This window comes from Simochromis diagramma, unplaced genomic scaffold (genome assembly GCF_900408965.1).
Source record: "Simochromis diagramma unplaced genomic scaffold, fSimDia1.1 OVJJ01000208.1, whole genome shotgun sequence".
Classification (NCBI taxonomy): domain Eukaryota; kingdom Metazoa; phylum Chordata; class Actinopteri; order Cichliformes; family Cichlidae; genus Simochromis; species Simochromis diagramma.
This window is the reverse complement of record NW_024386789.1, coordinates 1,162,117-1,181,297: the sequence shown is the minus strand read 5'-3', so window position 1 is coordinate 1,181,297 and position 19,181 is coordinate 1,162,117. Positions and strand designations below refer to the sequence as shown.

At 39.7% G+C, this 19,181-nt stretch overlaps 2 protein-coding genes across 3 annotated transcripts; one reads left to right on the top strand and one right to left on the bottom strand.

The window, feature by feature from the left end:
- Nucleotides 1–391: 391 nt before the first annotated feature.
- On the bottom strand, nucleotides 392–8,492 carry atpaf2 (ATP synthase mitochondrial F1 complex assembly factor 2). 2 transcript variants are annotated; one of them, XM_040023193.1, is made up of 9 exons: nucleotides 8,272–8,492; nucleotides 8,094–8,155; nucleotides 7,957–8,001; nucleotides 7,689–7,837; nucleotides 7,352–7,449; nucleotides 6,488–6,568; nucleotides 1,905–2,017; nucleotides 1,549–1,664; nucleotides 392–1,203 (listed from the first exon to the last, which is right to left on the bottom strand). In XM_040023193.1, exons 1-9 carry the CDS (start codon nucleotides 8,301–8,303, stop codon nucleotides 1,066–1,068), a joined length of 834 nt encoding a protein of 277 aa, XP_039879127.1. In that variant the 5' UTR covers nucleotides 8,304–8,492; the 3' UTR covers nucleotides 392–1,065. The 2 variants fall into 2 exon arrangements, with proteins under 2 accessions (XP_039879127.1, XP_039879126.1); XM_040023192.1 differs by having other exon boundaries at nucleotides 8,094–8,492.
- Nucleotides 8,493–8,654: 162 nt separating this feature from the next.
- Nucleotides 8,655–15,026, top strand: LOC120728360 (glucose-induced degradation protein 4 homolog). The gene is made up of 6 exons (XM_040023195.1): nucleotides 8,655–9,017; nucleotides 9,406–9,465; nucleotides 12,322–12,429; nucleotides 12,525–12,626; nucleotides 12,715–12,845; nucleotides 13,580–15,026. The coding sequence occupies exons 1-6, from the start codon at nucleotides 8,826–8,828 to the stop codon at nucleotides 13,641–13,643; spliced, it is 657 nt and encodes a 218-aa protein (XP_039879129.1). The 5' UTR covers nucleotides 8,655–8,825; the 3' UTR covers nucleotides 13,644–15,026.
- Nucleotides 15,027–19,181: the final 4,155 nt, after the last annotated feature.

Genomic DNA, 19,181 nt, shown 5'->3' with positions numbered 1-19,181 from the left:
TAATTGGGTGAAAAAATCCTATGCTCCAGTGTGATTGGACAGCAAGAACAACCATCATGAGAGTTGGGCGATTGTAAATAAAGGGAACCTTTAATTCCCTTTATAAACCAAACTGATATCTTATGGAAGTAGCATTAGCTCTTCTGTTGGTTAATGCGAACTTTGAATTGTTATTTTACGTTTTTACCCATTCCTGGTATTTTTAAAAAATATATCTATATATTTATTTTAATTTATTATGATGATAATTATTAGTTAACTATAGAAAATATTTGTCTTTAGTTATCTTTATCACTATAAAAGTGTTATATAAAGTTCATTATCAGATAAATATGACATAAGGGAAAATGTTTTGTGAAAAAAAGAATATGAATCATATCCACAAGCATGATGTCATTCCTTGATTTATATCAACTGTAATAACAACAATTCCTGTGAAGACTGCTCTTTGCAGAGAAGCTTTAATAATAATGGCGTTCTCTCTACATTTTCAGTTTTACACTTCACCAGCAAAGAAAAATACCGTGACATACAGAACATAGTTAATTCATTAGCAAAAAATAATTAGAATTCAGAATTTAATGAAGTTTATATTTTTCACATGTAATTGCCAGAGCCAGACAGCACACAGTGCAGTCAGTACAGACTGAATAGTGTGCAGTTAAGATGAGCATATCTGCTTTCCAGTAGTGACATTGTGGCTCAAAGAAAGCAAAAAAAACAAAACAAAATCAAATGCAGAATTATTGCTCCACTGCCACAGAGACAACAAAAACCTTCACTATTCTTCTGAGGCAATGTGTCGCTGTCCAAAATGTCACGGGTGATTGAGAACCCACTGGAAACTCTGTGAAGGGTGTCACACTTGGCAGCTGCTACATGTAAACACTGCAAAAAGGAGAGCCAGCATGTTTAACTGGAGTGAGATGACTGCATAACAGATCACAACAGAGCAGCTGTCACTGCTAAACAGAACAGACAGAATATGCAGCCTTTTTATGAATGCAGAGACATTTATACAACATAGGTGCTGGGGATGTTCTCAGTAGTTGATCCTAATCCTTTTCAGTCCTGCAGAAGTTTATGTTTGACAGTCGAACTCTCGGATGTGAGGTGAACAAAAAGGGCACCAGCAGCAGTCCGTGCCCTCAGCTCATACATGTCGTAGTCATGGGCCCACTCCACGTTTCCCCAGCGTCGAATCTGTGAAGGGGGGGAAGAAAAAGAAAGAAAGAAATACGTTAATAGGATTAAATAGAGAATATGTTAAGAGTGTTGGCCAGAAGAGCATCATAAATCAAGGCATTTGCAAAAAAACAAGCAAAACTTTCACGTTTTATACATTATATACTGCCAGGGTAGGTGTCATGTAAGAGTGTCAGTGAAGCTAAAACAACAAATCTTAGAAGCTTCTCGTAATGACAAATCCGGTTCAAAACCAGTTTTGTCCAACTCCTCAGTTAAGCCAATACATAAACTGACTGAAAAAGGCAAAAATCCTCATGCAAGTAATATAAAAAAAAAGCATATGACTCAGCAATTCCCTACCTGGTATTCCTCCTCCAGTCTGGAGAGCAACACTGCCTGCTCCACGCTCAGGTGCCTGTCAATCATGCCCAGTGACAATACAATAGACTTGAGCTGGGTGATCACATATTCAAGTCCTGCACAGGAACAACAACACGCATGTAAAATTTAGTCAAATCATATATCAACCAAACCATGTGATTTAAACATCACACCATCTCCACTTCAAACAGCATTTCCCTTCCTCATCATCAGCTGTGCCATTTACAGTTACCAAACAAGCAAAACATGTTAGATACAGGCAAATCCCATCTAAAACAAGGTCAAAAGCCTGAAAAAACAAAACAAAACAAAAAAAGCATATAGGTGTGTGTTACCTGTCAGAGACCAGAAGTTGTGAGACTTGAGATGTTGCCGTAAGGTGTCTTTGGTTGCCTCTGGAATCTCAGGGCCCAAAATACTGGCTGAGGAGCCAATAGTGACGTTATATCTGCAGCGAAGTTGTGGGGAAAATAAAAATTAGTAAAGCACTTTCAACTGTTTCCAAACGAGAACGTCGATGATGTAGGAGCTCATCAAGCTCACGCGCCGTCACATGTCATAGGTCAGTGTAATGTGTGAGAAAGTGATGCCGTTTCTGTATCACTGGTTGGTTTTATTGCACAAACTAATGAGATTTTAAAAGTCATATCCAGGGAAAATTTGTCTCATTCTGCACCAAATGTGTGTGTTTGAGCTCAAGAGTACCATGACTACATGGTCAGTAGTAACTATGGCCACAAAAAGCATGACTAAATATCAGCATGTCATAGATTTAATCATAATGCTGACTTTATGGTGTTATAAAGGTTCCAGCCACACCTTCGAGTGGAGTCAGCCAACAGGACCAACTCCCTCCCTGATCATGACCAACAAGATCATGATCAGCACCACCTAAAAAGATACAAGTGGTGCACAACTAAGCAATATTTCAAGCTATTACATCACATGGTGTTTCATGTAGTCCTTTCTTTAATATTAAGTTAACGGCTTCGCTAAATGGTTCGAACTGAATATTGTTCAGCACATCAGGAGTGAGATTTTAGCGAAACTGTAAGCACTGTGCATGAAGGTTACACTGGAGAAATCCCAAATTGAGCATCTGAAATTTGCCAGATGGCATGCTATTAGTTCTTGTTTTCAATCATCAGGCTTGTTTTTTATAATTTATCATTTTAAAACATAACTGCAATGATTTTGTGGTCTGAGCATGCTCAGAAGACTACATTTTTGAAAAAAAGAAGAAGAAGAAGAAGAAGAAGAAGAAGAAGAAGGGCATTTACAGATGACAAAACTCATTTTATGAACATTACAAGCAATTAAATGCTAACAAGCACTCTGGGAGGAATAGTGATTCTTGTGAACTGGGAGCAGATGACTGTACAGACGAACAGATGGAGACGTCATCATAGCATAAGCTCATCGGCACTTTGGTGAAAAAGCTAAAAAGTTGGAAAGAATGTAAAATATGAATCACTTCTCCTTAGATTTAACTGAAATATACAACAAATACAAAGTATCGAGTGTTGAACATGAGTAAAAAAATATTGTTCTTTAAAAAAAACAAAAAACAAAACAGCACTCATTTTCAAATTTCTACTTTTAACATGTTGTAATTTTTCTAGTGGTTAACACATTTGCCTTACATGCAAAAGATCCCCGCTTCAAGACCAGAAGGAGACCCTTAACATACTCCTAGTGTCACTCCCAACACCAGACAAATGGGAGTATTGTGTCATCACAGCATCCATTTAAGATCTGTGCCAAATTAACATCTGGTGTGGTGCGCCATTGGGAGATAAGAGAGCAGACGAACGTGCCAACCTACCTCAGGATTTCTTCTCAGTTATATAGCATATTTAAAAGATTTACAGTATCTAAAGATATCACATTCTCACGCATAACTTTCTGCTTAGAAGAGAAGGAATACCCGCATATATGGCACAAGGCTAAAGAACAACATGAAATGGCTTAAAGTTCCCAGAAATCACAGCACTAAACACTCTGTAATCTGACCAAATGGATAATAGAAGCTCATTCAGCTTGTTATGAATGAAACACAGAGATCCCTAACAGCCTGGCTCCGTAGCAAGATTGTAAACTGGTTAAACTGGCCAGGCTACAGTCCAGACCTGTCAAGAAACATGAAACAAATCTGGCCAGTGTTCAGGTTGGTATTCAAATAAATAAATAATTACTAGAAATTGCTGTTGACTTTTTTGCATTACTTTACTTATTTACTCCCCACAGCAAGTAATTCATTTATCTATGCAGGTGATACATAGGGATGGGTACCGGTATAATGGCACCGGTTCTGACATAAACGGTAGTAACCAGACCGAAAAGCAGCGCACATTTCGGTGCTTTATTTCGGTGCTTTTTTTCCCTGAGATGTCATACACTTTAGATTCTAGCCAATCATTTTACCTTTGCAAGCGTAGTAGGCGGGCCCAGGTACGTACGTTCTTTTAGAGCAGAGCTACATATTGAAAATGACCAAGGCGAAGCGGTCAAAAGTCTGGCTGTACTTCACAGCAAAAGATGCAAACTCAGCAGCCTGCAACAAGTGCTTTAAGCTGATACTGTGCAAAGGAGGCAACACCTCGAATTTGATGAAACACCTGGCGACGTTAAAAGCCGAGAAATGTGCCGTATTTGATAGCACATCTACTGCGGGTGTGGTGCCTGTTATCGGACCCGGAGTTAGCAACATCCCCCAAAAACCCGAAGAGGAGAGTCCTGGCCCCTAGCCCTGCCAGTGTAGCAGAAATGATGACGGATGATGATGGCAGCAGCAGCCGTTCTTCTCTGCGTGAGTAGCTTAATGTTGTTCGTGTGTAATTTACGTTGAGTAGGCTAACCACGTTATTACATTAATGCACGTAAGGTGAACTAGCAAACACCGTCGTAGTTACATGCAGCTGTCTTCTTGTTTGATGGCAGATACTCCCTTCACCCTTTCCATTGATTAAGCACTGCTTCCAGCCAAGAGTGATGCCATATAGGGATGGGTACCGGTGTCCGGTGCCATGATGGCACCGGTTCTGACATAAACGGTAGTAACCAGACCGAAAAGCAGCGCACATTTCGGTGCTTTATTTCGGTGCTTTTTTTTCCTGAGCTGTGATACACTTCTAGCCAATCATTTTACGTTTCCGAGGATAGTAGGCGGGGCCAGGTACGTACGTTCTGTTAGAGCAGAGCTACAGATTAAAAATGTCCAAGGCGAAGCGGTCAAAAGTCTGGCTGTACTTCACAGCAAAATATGCAAACTCAGCAGCCTGCAACAAGTGCTTTAAGCTGATACTGTGATACTGTCAAAGGAGGTAACACCAAGAATCCGATTAAACAGCTGGCCACGCATAGCGTTTTTTTTAAAAGCCGAGAAATGCGCCTATTTGATAGCTTGCTGCGAGACCTCACACACGTGCACGTCGGGTGGGTTTGCCAGTTATCGGACCCGGAGCAACATCCCCCAAAAACCCGAAGAATAGAGTCCTGGCCCCTAGCCCTGCCAGTGTAGCAGAAATGATGAGGATGATGATGCAGCAGCAGCCGTTCTTCTCTGCATGAGTAGCTTCATGTTGTTCGTGTGTAATTTACGTTGAGTAGGCTAAACACGTTATTACATTAATGCATGTAAGGTGAACTAGCAAACATCATCATAGCTACATGCAGCTGTCTTCTTGTTGATGGCAGATACTCCCTTCACCCTGGCCAAAAAGGCTAAAATGACCAAAGAAAAAGTGGGGAAACAGCTAAACATGAGAGGTTTTTGGACAAAGTTTGTGTTTTTTTCCATTGTTTAAGCACTGCTTCCAGCCAAGGGTGATGCCATATATGCCACATAGCTGCAGAAAAGGCACACATTGTTATCTTTTTACAAAAAAACCCAGCTGAACATGAGAGGTTTTTGGACAAAGTTTTGTGTTCTCCATTCTTTAAGCACCGGTTCGAGCACCGTTTAAGCACCGGCACCGTTTCAAAAGTACCGATTTGGCACCGGTATCGGATAAAACCTAAACGATACCCATCCCTAATGCCATATATGCCCTATAGCTGCAGAAAAGGCTAACATTGTTATCTTTTTACAAAAAAACCCCCAGCTGAACATGAGAGGTTTTTGGACCAATTTTGTGTTCTGAGATGGTTTTAACTTGGCCTTCGGTAACACTATGAAGAATCTTGGAGTCATTGTTGATCACAGCATGTGCTTCAGTGAGCACATTAAACAAAAATGTAGGAATGACTTCATTTATTTGTGCAATATTCCTAAAATTAGAAACATCCCAACAAATTTATTATTATTTATTATTGATACTGTACTCATTATTATCATAAGGTTGCCTTAAAAGTTCCTTGAAAAGTCATTCAGTTGCTGAATATCACAGCCAGAGTATTGACATGACAGATGGCTGCTCCACCCTGAGCCTGGTTCTGCAGGAGGTTTTTTCCTGTTAAACTGAGTTTTTCCTTCCCACGGCCGCCAAGAGCTTGGTCAATGGGCATGATTATTGGGGTTTCTTTCTAATATTGCAAGGTCTTTATCTTACAACAGTGTCTTATGGTAACTGTTACAAATTGAGCTATATAAATACAACTGAACTGATGTGTATCAGATACGCTGCTCATTATAAGGCTTATGTTATTGCACAACATCATCTGTGTAACATTCTGTTAATAATATTACACAAAATCTTTAAATGCCTGTATTTCTACAAAAATCACTATTAAAATAAGGAGAACATACACACGATTTTCTTTAACTATTTTGAATTAAGTACAGCAATGTGAACACCACAGATGAGGCCTTTTACACCTAATTATTGTTATTAGGAAAAGAAAGGATACCCCGAAAAGAACACGAAATTTTTACCTTCAAAACTGCAGCATGTACAACAAGAGCTAAAGCTGTTCTTACCTTTTTTCAATCCACTGCAGCACAGGGTCCCATTCATTCCTCTGCAGCTCGACTAAACCATGGGGCTCATCTACTCTGTAACTACACAAAACACAAATCCTACAACATTAAAGTCACAATAACTCCAATCAATTGGTGGCAACTAAGCAACATAAAAACATCAACTCGGAAAATAACCAGCTAAGTTTGTCTACAGTGTGTCAATGTCTCTTTATAGGTGTTAAAACACTGATTTTTTATTAATAAAATGAACAAATGAGTGGCTCCTATGAGGAAAATGCTTTAAAAATGTGATATTTAACAGTGTAACACAAGTAGATTTTATAAGCAGATACAGGAGTTAGCTATCCATTTATTCTGCTACTGTAACAAAATAATTTTCTTTTTAAGTCAAATTGTAGAATTTTTCATATTTGTCTTTCAACACAATGTTGGCTTTAATTGTGATTTAAGTGACGCTGTTTAAGGAAAACACCTGAATAGCATCATAATTATGATCAGGAAAGCATACATATTTAAAGCTATAAAGAAACAACAATTAACTGTAGTGCAAATCAAACTGTTCTTAAAGTATCATAGCACTCTGCAAAGAGACATTTTTTTCCCAAGATGAAAAAGGCGAGTATAAGTGTTACTATTTTATGGTATTTAATACCATAAAATAGTTCATTTCCTGTCTTATTTTGTATAAATTCAAATTTAAATAATTATCAGATGCGTACGTGGATCTCTGAATGCACATGGGCGTTCACAGGATATACGGACTATGTAGATGTATATACATGCATTTGCATATGAGTTTATGTTTGAAGTTTCAGAAAATTAAACAAACCTAAAATAAATAGAAATAAACAAGTGCCATACCAAATGGTGTCAGTCTCCAGAAACTTGAGAGCAGCGGTGATCATTTGTTCTTTGCCGCGTTGGGTGGGATTGTCGAGAGCCGTGTTGCACAGGGTAGTCTGAGGAAAGAGTTTCCCAAACTTAATATTACAGTGAAATTTTTGTATAAATATCATGGCAAAGTTATTTTAAAGGTACACGTCCTGCAAGTTGTTGGAAGATCTGGGTAACATTCCTTTTATAAATATGACCTATCAAATCATAAAACTCCTCTCAAATTTTCCTTTTCTCTGAACATTATTTTATATAACGTAGGTGCCACCAGTACTTTGCTACAACTCCATGTCAAATGCTTTACCAAGTGCATAGTGTAGAACTTGAGTGTGTCCCTTTGAGCATCCCACTCAGTTGCAACAGCGATGGCCAAGGCTTCATTTGGCACCGTGAACAGCTTCCCTCCTGGAGTTTTCAGCTTCCTTTGGTCCAGGTTTATCTCATATAAACCACCTATATAGAGATATTTTTCAAAAGATATCCAGAATGACACAATCATAAAGATGGGGCAGGAAAACCTGCTACTACAATACTATACTTGACTGGATTACTAATGACAAAACTACAGATACCTTCACTTTGAGATATGCTGACATCTTGATAAAATCTCTTCCTTTCTGGTGAACAGAAAAACGCCACATCAGGGTGAAATGACACAAATCTTCTGTAGATGACGGGAGCTTTCATTCAATGTGGTTATTGCTCTTACCTGCTGTGGCTGCGGAGTATCTCGCAACACCTTCGTAGTACTGATTTCTCGGGCACACTTTACTGAGAGAAAAAGCATTCCCAACCTGACTCTGAAGTCTAACTATACACCTAAGCATAGCGGAAAGTATGTGAAGATGTGATGCTTTTAAGTAAGGCTGACTGAGAAGAAAACACACCTGCGAGATGTCTGTGTCTGAAACGTCCTCATTTAACAAGAGTTAGCACTGCACGCATAGTTTCCTATTAGCATCAAGTCTTATTTTTAATCCATTTATCAGCTGCTCAATTCTTAAGCATCGCTTGTGTTCAAAAACACGCGTGTGACCTTCGGCGCTTGACAGCAGCGTAGAGGCTTCTAGTTTCTTTGGGAAATGTAGTTTAAAAAGCGCTTCTATACGTGCGCTACACACCATTACACAACAGTTGGAAAACTACACCCAAATATTTCCACGAAACCTTCCGCATGTCGAACCAATGAGCTTCGAAGATGTTCGAAAGCCAGACTCAGTTGACCAATGAGAGCGGCGGATACTTCTCGCTAAAACACCGCGTCGAAGTCCACTTCTTTGGGAGCTTGGTTGCTGGTAAACTGAACTGTAGCGGAATTAAGTGGAATTTGAATGTTGTTGGACCTCTTCGGCTCTCTGCCACCTCCTCGTAGACGCCGACAGAGTACCTCTCCTCGACGGCAATTGCCCGTGGTCGGTGCCCGGTCAGCGAAGCGGGAGCCATGCCTGTCCCCGCTGGATACCTCAGCGACTCCACCGCCGCGGCCTTCACATCCTCGGCCTCACTTATCCCGCCGCCCCCGATAAACACGCAGCAGCCCGGTGTTGTCACTTCGCTCCTGTACAGCGGTTCCAAATTCAGAGGCCACCAGAAAAGCAAAGGAAACTCTTATGACGTGGAGGTTGTTTTGCAGGTGGGGCAGTGAAGCGGCTATTTCGTTATTCAGTCGAGATGTCAGAGGCATTTGGTCATCTGTCAAACGGGCGGCATGATGATTGACAGGTGGTAAAATCAGCCTGTCCTGTCCCGTAGCAGTGCCCACGACTGAATACAAACAAACATTTTAAATTTGTTGTCAATGTTTTAATGCAGCTGAAGTAATTTATTACTATAAATACTAATAAGGACATTCAGAATTGGTGTAAAGGCCTACACAAACATTTACCTCAGTAGAAAATTATTTGTATTTGAGGTTGCTGTTAGAAATTAAATATTTAGCATTGGCTTTGTAAAACCATAACTTGATCTGAACTGATGTCAATGTGATGTAGTTTATAGTATGTCTTGCTTTCTTTTTAAAGCATGTGACCATGGAGGATTCCTACTTATGTGGCTACCTGAAGATAAAAGGACTAACAGAGGTGAGAGAGGTGATTCCCTTCATTAAAGCATGAGCATAAATAATTTATACCATGTCTGGCCACAGCTGTCATGGAAATTGTTGTGACTATTTTTGTAGTAGCAAACATGTCTAACAGTGCCAAGAGAAAAAGGCAATAACATAAGACAACACAAAGACTATTGGGCTTTTCAACCAAAGTATCAATTGATGTTAAAACAGTGGGAAACGTAAGTACAGCTGTTTAGCAAAAGGAGTAGAAGGGCTAACTTCTTGAAGGCTTTTTGCATTTTTTTAAAGGTTTTCTTGCACATACTGTCCACACTTTCCATTAAACATCTACTAATTCATTTGCTGGTCACTATAAAATATACATTTCTAGTTTAATTTCAACTATTGAACCTTTTTCTTTGAGTGCTCTTTGAAATAGTTGAATCAGTGACTGCACCCTCCCCCTGAGGCAGATCGCACCAGTTATTGTGGCCGTGCGACTCCTTTTTGATTGGCCTGTCGAGAACACATTGTTCTAATATGCATGTCTCATCAATAAAAAAAATGTTGTTAGGTTAATACTTAAAAGTAGTTTTGAGATTGTCACACAGGTTCTTAAAATCCTGTAGGTTTTAATTTGTTAACGGCTTAAAGTCAGAACACCTTAATACCTACAGAAATGAGCGGGTAGTCGGGATCGGCCACAGACAGATTCATGGCAATGGTAGAGAAGATATAAGACACCCAACATGTGTTATTCAGTAGGCTACATTTTGAGCTCACAAACAGGCAGTTTAAGTTTGTGTTGAGGCTGTGTGCACTAGGTGTCGGGAAAGGCAACGTTTATCACAGGTTGAACTCGAATGGCCACACGTAACCAGAAGAAAACAAACAGTCAAAACAAGACTGTAGTTAAGTTAAATGACTTCCTGAAAACTTATATTTAGGCTTTTAGTTCATCCTCTGCTTCTTCCTTGTCATTTTAATTCAACTTTCTTCTGATTGGTGGATGTTATACTACTAATCATGCCTTAATAGCAACGTTTAAAGATGGTGTGAATAAGATGTTATCAGCACACTGGCAAAATGGCCATAACACTATCTCTGCAGGAGGTGTGTTAAAATCTATTTCACAGAGTAAATTACAGCTAACGCAATACATGCTATAATTAGTGTCCTCGGTTATTAAGATAAGATAACTCTTTATTGTCATTGCACAGTCATACATAGTACAGTAGTACAATGAAATTGGAAAACTGTCCTACGTCGGCACTACATATAACACGACACGACACGATATGACACATCACAACGCAACAAACAACACAACACAGTATATTAACTTAGTATAAAAAAGAAGAATAAGTGTATGTGTATTGCACACTGTTATTATTGCACATTAATTATTATTGCACCTTGTTATAAATATAAATATTATTATTGTTATTGTTTTAAACATTGTTACCTCCCCCCTAAAAAAAAGTCCAGGGAGGTAGCCAGTCAGGTCAGCTATTTACATTGATCAGGGCTATTGCCCTGTTGTAAAAGCTGTCCTTGAGTCTATTTGTTCGGGACCTCAGCAGCCTGAACCTCCTGCCAGACGGCAGCAGCTTAAACACCCGGTGTCCTGGGTGTGTGGAGTCCCGTAGGATGCTGCGTGCCCTCTAGAGACAGCGAGTGCTGTACAGGTCCTTCAGGGAGGGAAGAGGATGTCCAATGATTTTTTGGGCCATATTGATGACCCTCTGGAGTGCCTTTCTGTGTGCTGTGGTGCAGCTGGAGAACCACACACTGATGCAATATGTCAGCACACTTTCAATGGAGCAGCGGTAGAAGACGGTCAGCAGCTCCTTCTTCAGGTCCATTTTTCTGAGGATTCTCAGAAAGTGGAGACGCTGTTGGGCCTTCTTTAAGACCGCAGAGGTGTTAGAGCTCCATTGGAGGTCTGTGTCTATGTGCACACCCAGAAACTTGAAACTGGAGACCCTTTTCACGCACTCCCCGTTGATGCTGACAGGCTGCAGCTCGGACTTCCTCCTTCTGAAGTCAACTACCAGTTCTTTTGTCTTGGTGGTATTGACGTCCAGGTTGTTATCTACACACCAATCTGACAGCCACTGAACTTCAGCTCTGTACGCAGTCTCATCTCCCCCTGAGATGAGCCCCACCACGGTGGTATCATCTGCAAACTTGATGACTGTGTTGTCTGGGTGGGAACTAACACAGTCATGTGTGTACAGAGTGTACAGTAGGGGACTCAGTACACAGCCTTATGGAGAGCCGGTGTTGAGGCTGAGGGCTGAGGAAAGATGAGGCCCCACTCTAACTCTCTGTACACGGTCTGAGAGGAAGTCTCTGATCCAGCGGCAGGTGGTGGAAGGAAGTCCAATTTCCAGCAGTTTAACTATTAGTCTGTCCGGGAGTATCGTATTGAAAGCAGAGCTAAAGTCAACAAAGAGCAGCCTGGCGTAAGAGCCCTGCACTTCCAGGTGAGAGATGGTGGTGTGGAGCGTTGTAGCAATGGCATCTTCAGTTGATCTGTTAGCTCTGTATGCGAACTGGAGCGGGTCGAGTGAATTACAGAAGTAATTACTAGGTAACAGTTCACTTCTTTGTGTTCCTGCTGTACAGAGCATCCAGAACATTCCCACTGTATGAATGCAGTGGTGAACTAGCTGTGACATTGTGTTGGCTTATTACACATACCTCTTATTTGTCACTCTCTAAATGATCACTTTCTGTAGTGTTTTAGAATTGAAGTGTCTTTTATATAATTGAACATTAAGTAGACAGATGTGTTTGTTATCATTTAATGTTACTTTCTTTTTAATTACAAAGAGTAGAAGTGACCAGATATGTCTTCAGTTGCTTCTCGTTGTTGTTTTAGGAATATCCAACACTGACCACTTTCTTTGCTGGAGAGATCATCAGTAGGAAACGGCCATTTCTCACTCGGAAATGGGATGCAGATGAGGATGTGGATCGTAAGCACTGGGTATGGCGAAACCGCATTTATTTGTAAATTACAAAAATTATTCTCCATCAGACTGATTTATTCTGACCTATCCTGTAAACATTTTTTGTGTCCAGGGCAAGTTCCAGGCCTTCTACCAGTATGCAAAGACATTCAACTCTGACGATTTTGACTACGAGGATCTGAAGAACTCTGACTATATTTTCATGAGGTGGAAGGTACGATTACCGAACAGTGAACTTAACTATATTCTGCAGTAGGTTGCCTCTTATATTTCTGTTGGTTTTTCTCACCTGCCTGCCTTAGGAACAGTTTTTAGTTCCTGACCACACAATTAAGGACATCAGCGGCGCTTCCTTTGCGGGATTCTACTACATCTGCTTCCAGAAATCCACAGCAACAATTGAGGGCTACTACTACCACAGGAGCTCCGAATGGTGATGCAGCACACTAAAAGTTATTGTGATTCAAGGTTGACTTGTATTAGGAGCTTTAACCAGCTGGCTCACCTCTGAAAAGTTGCTTTATCCTAGACTGGCTGAAAATCTGGTTGGGGAAAACTCATTCAGTCAGCTTCTCTCAAGTTTTCTCAATTGTGGCTCCTCAGATAATTAGCAGACAGCTCTAGTTTAAAATGTGTAATTTTATATACACAAAGCAGAAGAGTCCAACCCGCAGTTTGGTCTGTTTAATTTATGTGGTTATGCTGCCTGGTTATAAGCAAACTTTGCCCCACTTTTACTCCATCTCTAGTGTTTTTGTGCATTCTGTGGTAGCAGTTTAACTGTTGCTGTTCAAAATAGTCTCAAAGCCATTTTTATCTCACCAAATTCACACCTACAGTCAATTTACAGCCACCAATTAAACTAACATCCAAGTCTTTGAGTTGTGGTTGTTAGCACCATTGCCTTAGTCTTTCTGTATGTTGTACCTATGCAAAAATGTTCATATTGCCTCATATTATACAGAATTGAAGCCAATACCAATATATTTGCGACCAGCCAGTATCAGATAGGTGATTGATATAGGTCTGGCTGTAATATTGCATTCGCAGAAGTGCAGCACTGCTCTGTAGCCTGTACTTACAAAAATGTGCCTTCTCACTCTTATGTCTGTATTTCTCACATAGTGCTAATGTATATACATGCTGACATATACTATCTCCTACCAGGTACCAGTCTTTGAACCTCACCCATGTTCCCGAGCACAGTGCAGCAATCTACGAGTTCCGGTGACCCTGGTCGGCGTTGTGGATCTTTCTTTTGTTGGACTAAGACTTAAAAGCAAAGCAGAGGTCTGCAGACGCTACTAGGGATTTGGACTTGGAGCAGTACAAACTTTTACATGTTCTCAACCAGTGGGTGGACAGACGAAGATGAGTATACAGGATATAAGGGACAAATGAATGTACGCATGGAAATGCTGGAAAGGAAGAAAGTGCAGGTGTGCTCCCTGGTTGGAGCTTGTAAAGTCAGAACCAGCAGCAAAGACTGGGTGCGGTTCATATAGTGTGCCCCTTTCTTCATTTCTTTTAATGTCTGGCTTTAAAAATGCTTGGCACAATATCTCGAGACACTTTAAGCTGAGTTGGGAATTCCCCTTCTTATTTTGCAAATCGAAACGTATCCAGCTTTCATTCACTTGGAATGAGCAGAATAAACAGGTTCGGCGACCGTCGGACAAGGATTCCTTGCAGGACTCTGTTCTTATAAACACAATCTCTAAAGAAGTAAATCACCATGTCGGTGGAGGAAAGCCAACACAGAAGGTTAGGTTTATCAGGTTTTACAATTGGAGCTTTAATAAGCTCATAAGCTAGAAAGTCAGTATTTTTAAGCTAAGCTGGTTCTTTGTTTGCCTGCCAAGAGTATATGTTGTTTTACTCTGAATGATGGTCACTGAGCGGCACTTTTTCTTTCTTTCTTTTTTAAAAATGGATACAATCTGAGAGACACAAGCTTTTCCCCTGTGTTTATAAAACCGCTTGGGAGATCATCACATAGGATTGCTGTGGATCTTATTCTTTTGAGTTATGTTTGCACAGCTTTTGTTTTTGTTACTAAAATGCTTGCAGTTAGCGTTCTACACTTACATCCCAGTACACAAGCTTCAAGGCCGCAGGTTTCACACTTTTCCTTTTCTTTATTACATGAAGGCTTTAGAGCCAGTACAATCCCATAACAGTATTCAGAAGAGAGTATTTTTTTATCCTGCACTCTGCATCAAACGAAAAGCTTTTTACTCCCCGTGTGTCGTTTTAAATTAAGACCCCCCCCCCCCCCCACCACCCTACATTTGTCTCCTCAACTATGCAACACTTTCAAGATAGCACTCCCCAAAAGTAAGGCCCTGATATGTGAGAGGGAAAATTTGATTCTATCCTTAGAGTATATGAAAAAGAACTATCTTAATTAAAAGGAAATATTTTTGTTATAAATATATGTGACAACACTCTCCTGCCTAATCATGTTCCCCTTCTATTTGATGGTGCCATCTTTTTAAAGCTTATTAGAGTTGTATTATAACAAAACGTGTTTGTTTGAGACTAACATTGGATTTGATTGGTGGTGTGACTATAAAGAGTGGAATATGGATTTTAAAAAAACAATTTCAAAACACCCTTTGTTCTGTCTTATGTGTTTGACCTCTTTACAATAAGTTGTGGTACGTGTTCATTTCAAACTCTGATGAAAGGTGTGATAAACTGGAAGATCATCTTGCCCTCTGGTGCCCTCTAGTGTCGCTAAACACTTGTTGCAGCCTTCCTGAGGATTTATCGACCCTGACTTTGTTTTGAAGCATTGTGCAAAGGTCTTGACGCACTTGCAAAGGTCTTTTAAAGGTTTTTTTTTTTTTTTTTTTTTTTTTTTGGGACGTTGGCTGCTTGGCTGCAAAAACAACCATTTTTAAGAGAAGGTTGTTTTTGTTCGTTTAGCCACTGGCCTATGAATCATAAGCACAAAGAAGGCACTTAAGTCAAGGGATCAACCAGTGTTGTGTCGAACACAGTTAATTTAACAGTTGACAACTTAAAATCTTTAAACACTTTGTTACTGGCAGTCTGTTAAAAAAACACATTTTGGTCACATTTCTTTAGTTGAATCGATATAAATATGTGAATTTAAAACACAATTTGGCTGAGAGGAAACCGTATTTTTGCACCAACAAAAGGATTCACAAAAAGCTACAAACTTCTCAGCATGGTGTAAATTGTGTCTGTGAGAAATCTGACTAAGCTGGGCAAGTAGAGGACAAAATAAGAAGTTGCAGGACTAAAAAAGATCCGCAGATGATGAAAAGTATCTGAATGTCATGTCTGTAAGTAACAGGAAAAAACAATCCAGCAAAGACCTGACGCAGGATCTGAGAGATCCATTTGATCCTTTGTTTCATCTACCGAAGCCTCATCAGAAATGGTCTCAGTGGAAGAAGCCTCAATGAAAGGAAAGCAGGTAGGAAAAACGGAGGAATGATAGATTTTTGCGTGACAATGATCCTAAACTTTTCCACAGTATAATCATGCTTGGATAGGAAAAAAACACAATAGAACAAACACTGTCGGTTGTGGATGGGCCTCCTCAGAGTCTGTACTTCAACATTTGTGAAACGGTGTGAGATCATCTGGATGAAGAACACAAAGCCTGGAGAACTGTTCCTCAAGATTAGTAAAGAAAGTACCAGAAAACCTGTCTCAGTGAGTTCACAACATGTTGTTCCTTGTATGTTTGCAAATGTTTGAATGCATTTCTGTATTCATTTCTTATTTTCCCAGCAAAGAAACCAGCTTTCAGCCGACTGAGACAAACACACATCCTTTATTGAAAAAGAAAGTATTGTTTGAAAAGTAAGAAAGAGACGCTCTACTCACCTAAGGAGAATCAAGCAGCTGCTTTAATTACATATATTTGTTAGCTAACATTTACCCACCTTTCATTATTATTATTGTTTGTTTTTCTTGTCTGCTGGCCTGAATTCTTGCAATTTAGCAATCCAGTTAGTACACAGAGGAAAGCCTTACGGATGGTTAAGAAATGGGGAAACTGAGTAGTTGTGTTAAGCTCAGGCTGGACTGCATTTTCCAGTTTATCCTCTCTTTAGTTTAGAGGCCACAGCATCCCAGAATAAACAAAAGCATTTCACTACGTGACTGCAGTGAGAAGCAGGTGTTCATTGGAATAAACTAGAAATGGTGAAAGATAGCTAACCTATCAGCACTTTGTAGTGTTATCCCCCAACACCATGTTTTAGGTTCCCCTAAGAGTAAATAAAATAATGAGTAGTATCATCAATCTAAAAGATTTGCTTTCGCTAAAGTTGTTGTTACAGGTAATGTAGTGCACCTGATTTAAACATTATATTCTTCACCATTGCATCCTTCAAAGAATAGATGAGAAAAATACGAACACTTGTCAAACTGTCAACAGAAGCAAAAATATGAAAAAAGATAAGTGTTATTACAATAGTCAAATATTTATAATACAAATGACCACCACCATCAGAGGCACTCAAGCCCCAAAAATGGATAAACTAACATGTTAATGCAACTGACAATACAGATGAAGCCATTTTTGTGGTGTTTTGAGCACAGATTCAAAGGATTGTTGTACTGTGATGCTTCCTCTATCAACACACGAGCACAAACAAAGCTTCCTCAGAGACCCTTCCCTGTATTCACCGCCTTACCACCAGCTCGACTCCTCTCCCATCCTGTTAATTACAGCTGCCACTGGATGGTGCTAAAAGCCATGCAAAAGAAATGCTGAATGCGATCACTGTTACATGTCAATAGGCAAAAAGCAATAAAAAAAATGCATTATTACCTTTTAATTATTGCCCTTGGATACTTACAGACTACAGCCAAACAACACACTGCTTTGAACTTTCAGTTTTTCAGAATAATGTAGACAATGTTACATTTTTTGGCAATGTTCCAATTCTTGTCATCCGGAAGCTGGGACCTTTTTTGTTTTCATAACCTCAGGTGATCCAGTTTTTTTGCTTCTTCTTCCACGGCATGACATTCGTTACATCCCATCTGTGATTTATTATGCAGCCGGTACAGATATTGCTGCTCCTTCGCCTTAAGCATCACCAGCAATGGACAAAGCTGTATATCAGCCAAAGACAATGAATATCTTGTTGTAAGAAAACATTTCCTAATACCAGTGACACCATTTTGCAGTTAGCCACTACAATGGAAACCACTGTTAATTACATAACAAGGTCAAAAAAACAGATTATTAAAATTTCCATAACCAGTGCCAAATAAAAGGACCTATTTGAAGTTTGGTAGCTTGATTTTGCTGTTTGCGCATTTATTGCAGTCACTGTAAGACGCGATACCTGCTAATTCTTCTTTAGATTCATTAATAAAAAGTTCCAGGTCTTTAGTGGATTCCCCCCCCCCCCCCCCTTTTTAAGGACATTCGGACACTGTTTTCTGCTGTAGATAGTTTAGATAGCTTTTTAGTCATGCTACATCCCAGTTTTTTTAAGCAGAACTATGCCAAGATAGACAACAAGGAATTATTTTATTTGATGGTGCAAAAATACTATAAAATACGAGGTTATAGCTGTCACTCTATATTATCTTTGCCAATTTTTTTTCCAATTTTTTTGCACAGAATCAACTAAAGGACAAAATGTGCATTCTCAGATTTTTTGATAGGGTGGATGGATGGATGGATGGATGGATGTGTTTTTGTGACAGCCTGCTTTAACAAAGTGCCTTAATGTACAATTTAAAACTGGCTCATCCCCTGAGTTAGGTAGGTGACTTTTCTATGCTTGATTGATTTTAAATGAAAAAAAAAAGAGGTTAGGTACAAGAACTGGATCCAAAATGAGGAAACAAGCCTCAAGAATTGCCACTTAAGTGCATTTTTTAAAAATGTATATGAATGCCTGGTTGTTTGGAAGCAAAAAACCCCCAAAAAACTTCTTTATCCCTGTTGCTAGCTGGAATAATTGTGACTTACGATCTTGCTCTGCTCTGTAGATCCTTTGTCTGGTACCAAGACTGCATACCGTCTGAGGGTGGACAGGGCTGAGAACCCTGACCTATGTGGGCGGTTTGCGTGCCTGAGAATTCCGAGAATAGTGGCAGGGATTTGTTACCAAATAACATTTCCATTCTAGTTTTGCAATATGCGATCAAAGTATTTGTTTTACGGCATGTGTTGTGCAGAATTCTTTCCCTGAAGGAGTGGAGCTGGGTCACTTTCACATTTTTTATTCCTTTCACACTTTCTCTACTCATTTCATCGAGCAGAGTATTTTGGTTTGTCCAACAGGCCACTTAGCATTGTGAAAGCTACATTTCTGGCTTCCCAGAAGCTTTTTTTTAATGCAACTTATCAGAATATGCAGAATATATTTAAATAAGTAAAGTTTATTTATATAGCACCTTTCACAGACATATGTCACAAAGTGCTTTACAAGGTAAAAACATAATACAATCATAAAATACATCATAAAAACCCTGGTCTAATTAAAATTTTAAAATCGAACCTGAATCTGATTGGTAGGCAGTGGAGCAACTTTAAACCAGGGGTCATATGAGCACCCTTGTTCGAGCGGGTCAGTAGCCTCGCTGCAGAGTTTTGAACAACCTGTAAGCGGGCTAGCCCTTTCATGTTTAGACAAGTAAACAGGCTGTTACAGTAGTCGAGTCTTGTAGAGATAAAAGCGTGTATTATCATCTCGAGTTCACTTGTTGACACGATGGATCTATGTTTAGAAATGTTCCTCAAGTGAAAAAAGCAGGTTCTTCC

Excerpts from the sequence above, each read along its gene's own strand:
- atpaf2 (XM_040023192.1), bottom strand. The coding sequence starts at position 8,211 with ATGCTTAGGTGTATAGTTAGACTTCAGAGTCAGGTTGGGAATGCTTTT. Across the intron at positions 6,569-7,351 it reads CTGGAGACTGACACCATTTG|TTACAGAGTAGATGAGCCCC; the intron begins GTATGGCACTTG and ends TGTTTTGTGTAG. Across the intron at positions 1,665-1,904 it reads CAACTTCTGGTCTCTGACAG|GACTTGAATATGTGATCACC; the intron begins GTAACACACACC and ends GTTCCTGTGCAG.
- LOC120728360 (XM_040023195.1), top strand. The coding sequence starts at position 8,826 with ATGCCTGTCCCCGCTGGATACCTCAGCGACTCCACCGCCGCGGCCTTC. Across the intron at positions 12,430-12,524 it reads ATGTGGATCGTAAGCACTGG|GGCAAGTTCCAGGCCTTCTA; the intron begins GTATGGCGAAAC and ends TTTTGTGTCCAG. Across the intron at positions 12,627-12,714 it reads ATATTTTCATGAGGTGGAAG|GAACAGTTTTTAGTTCCTGA; the intron begins GTACGATTACCG and ends TGCCTGCCTTAG.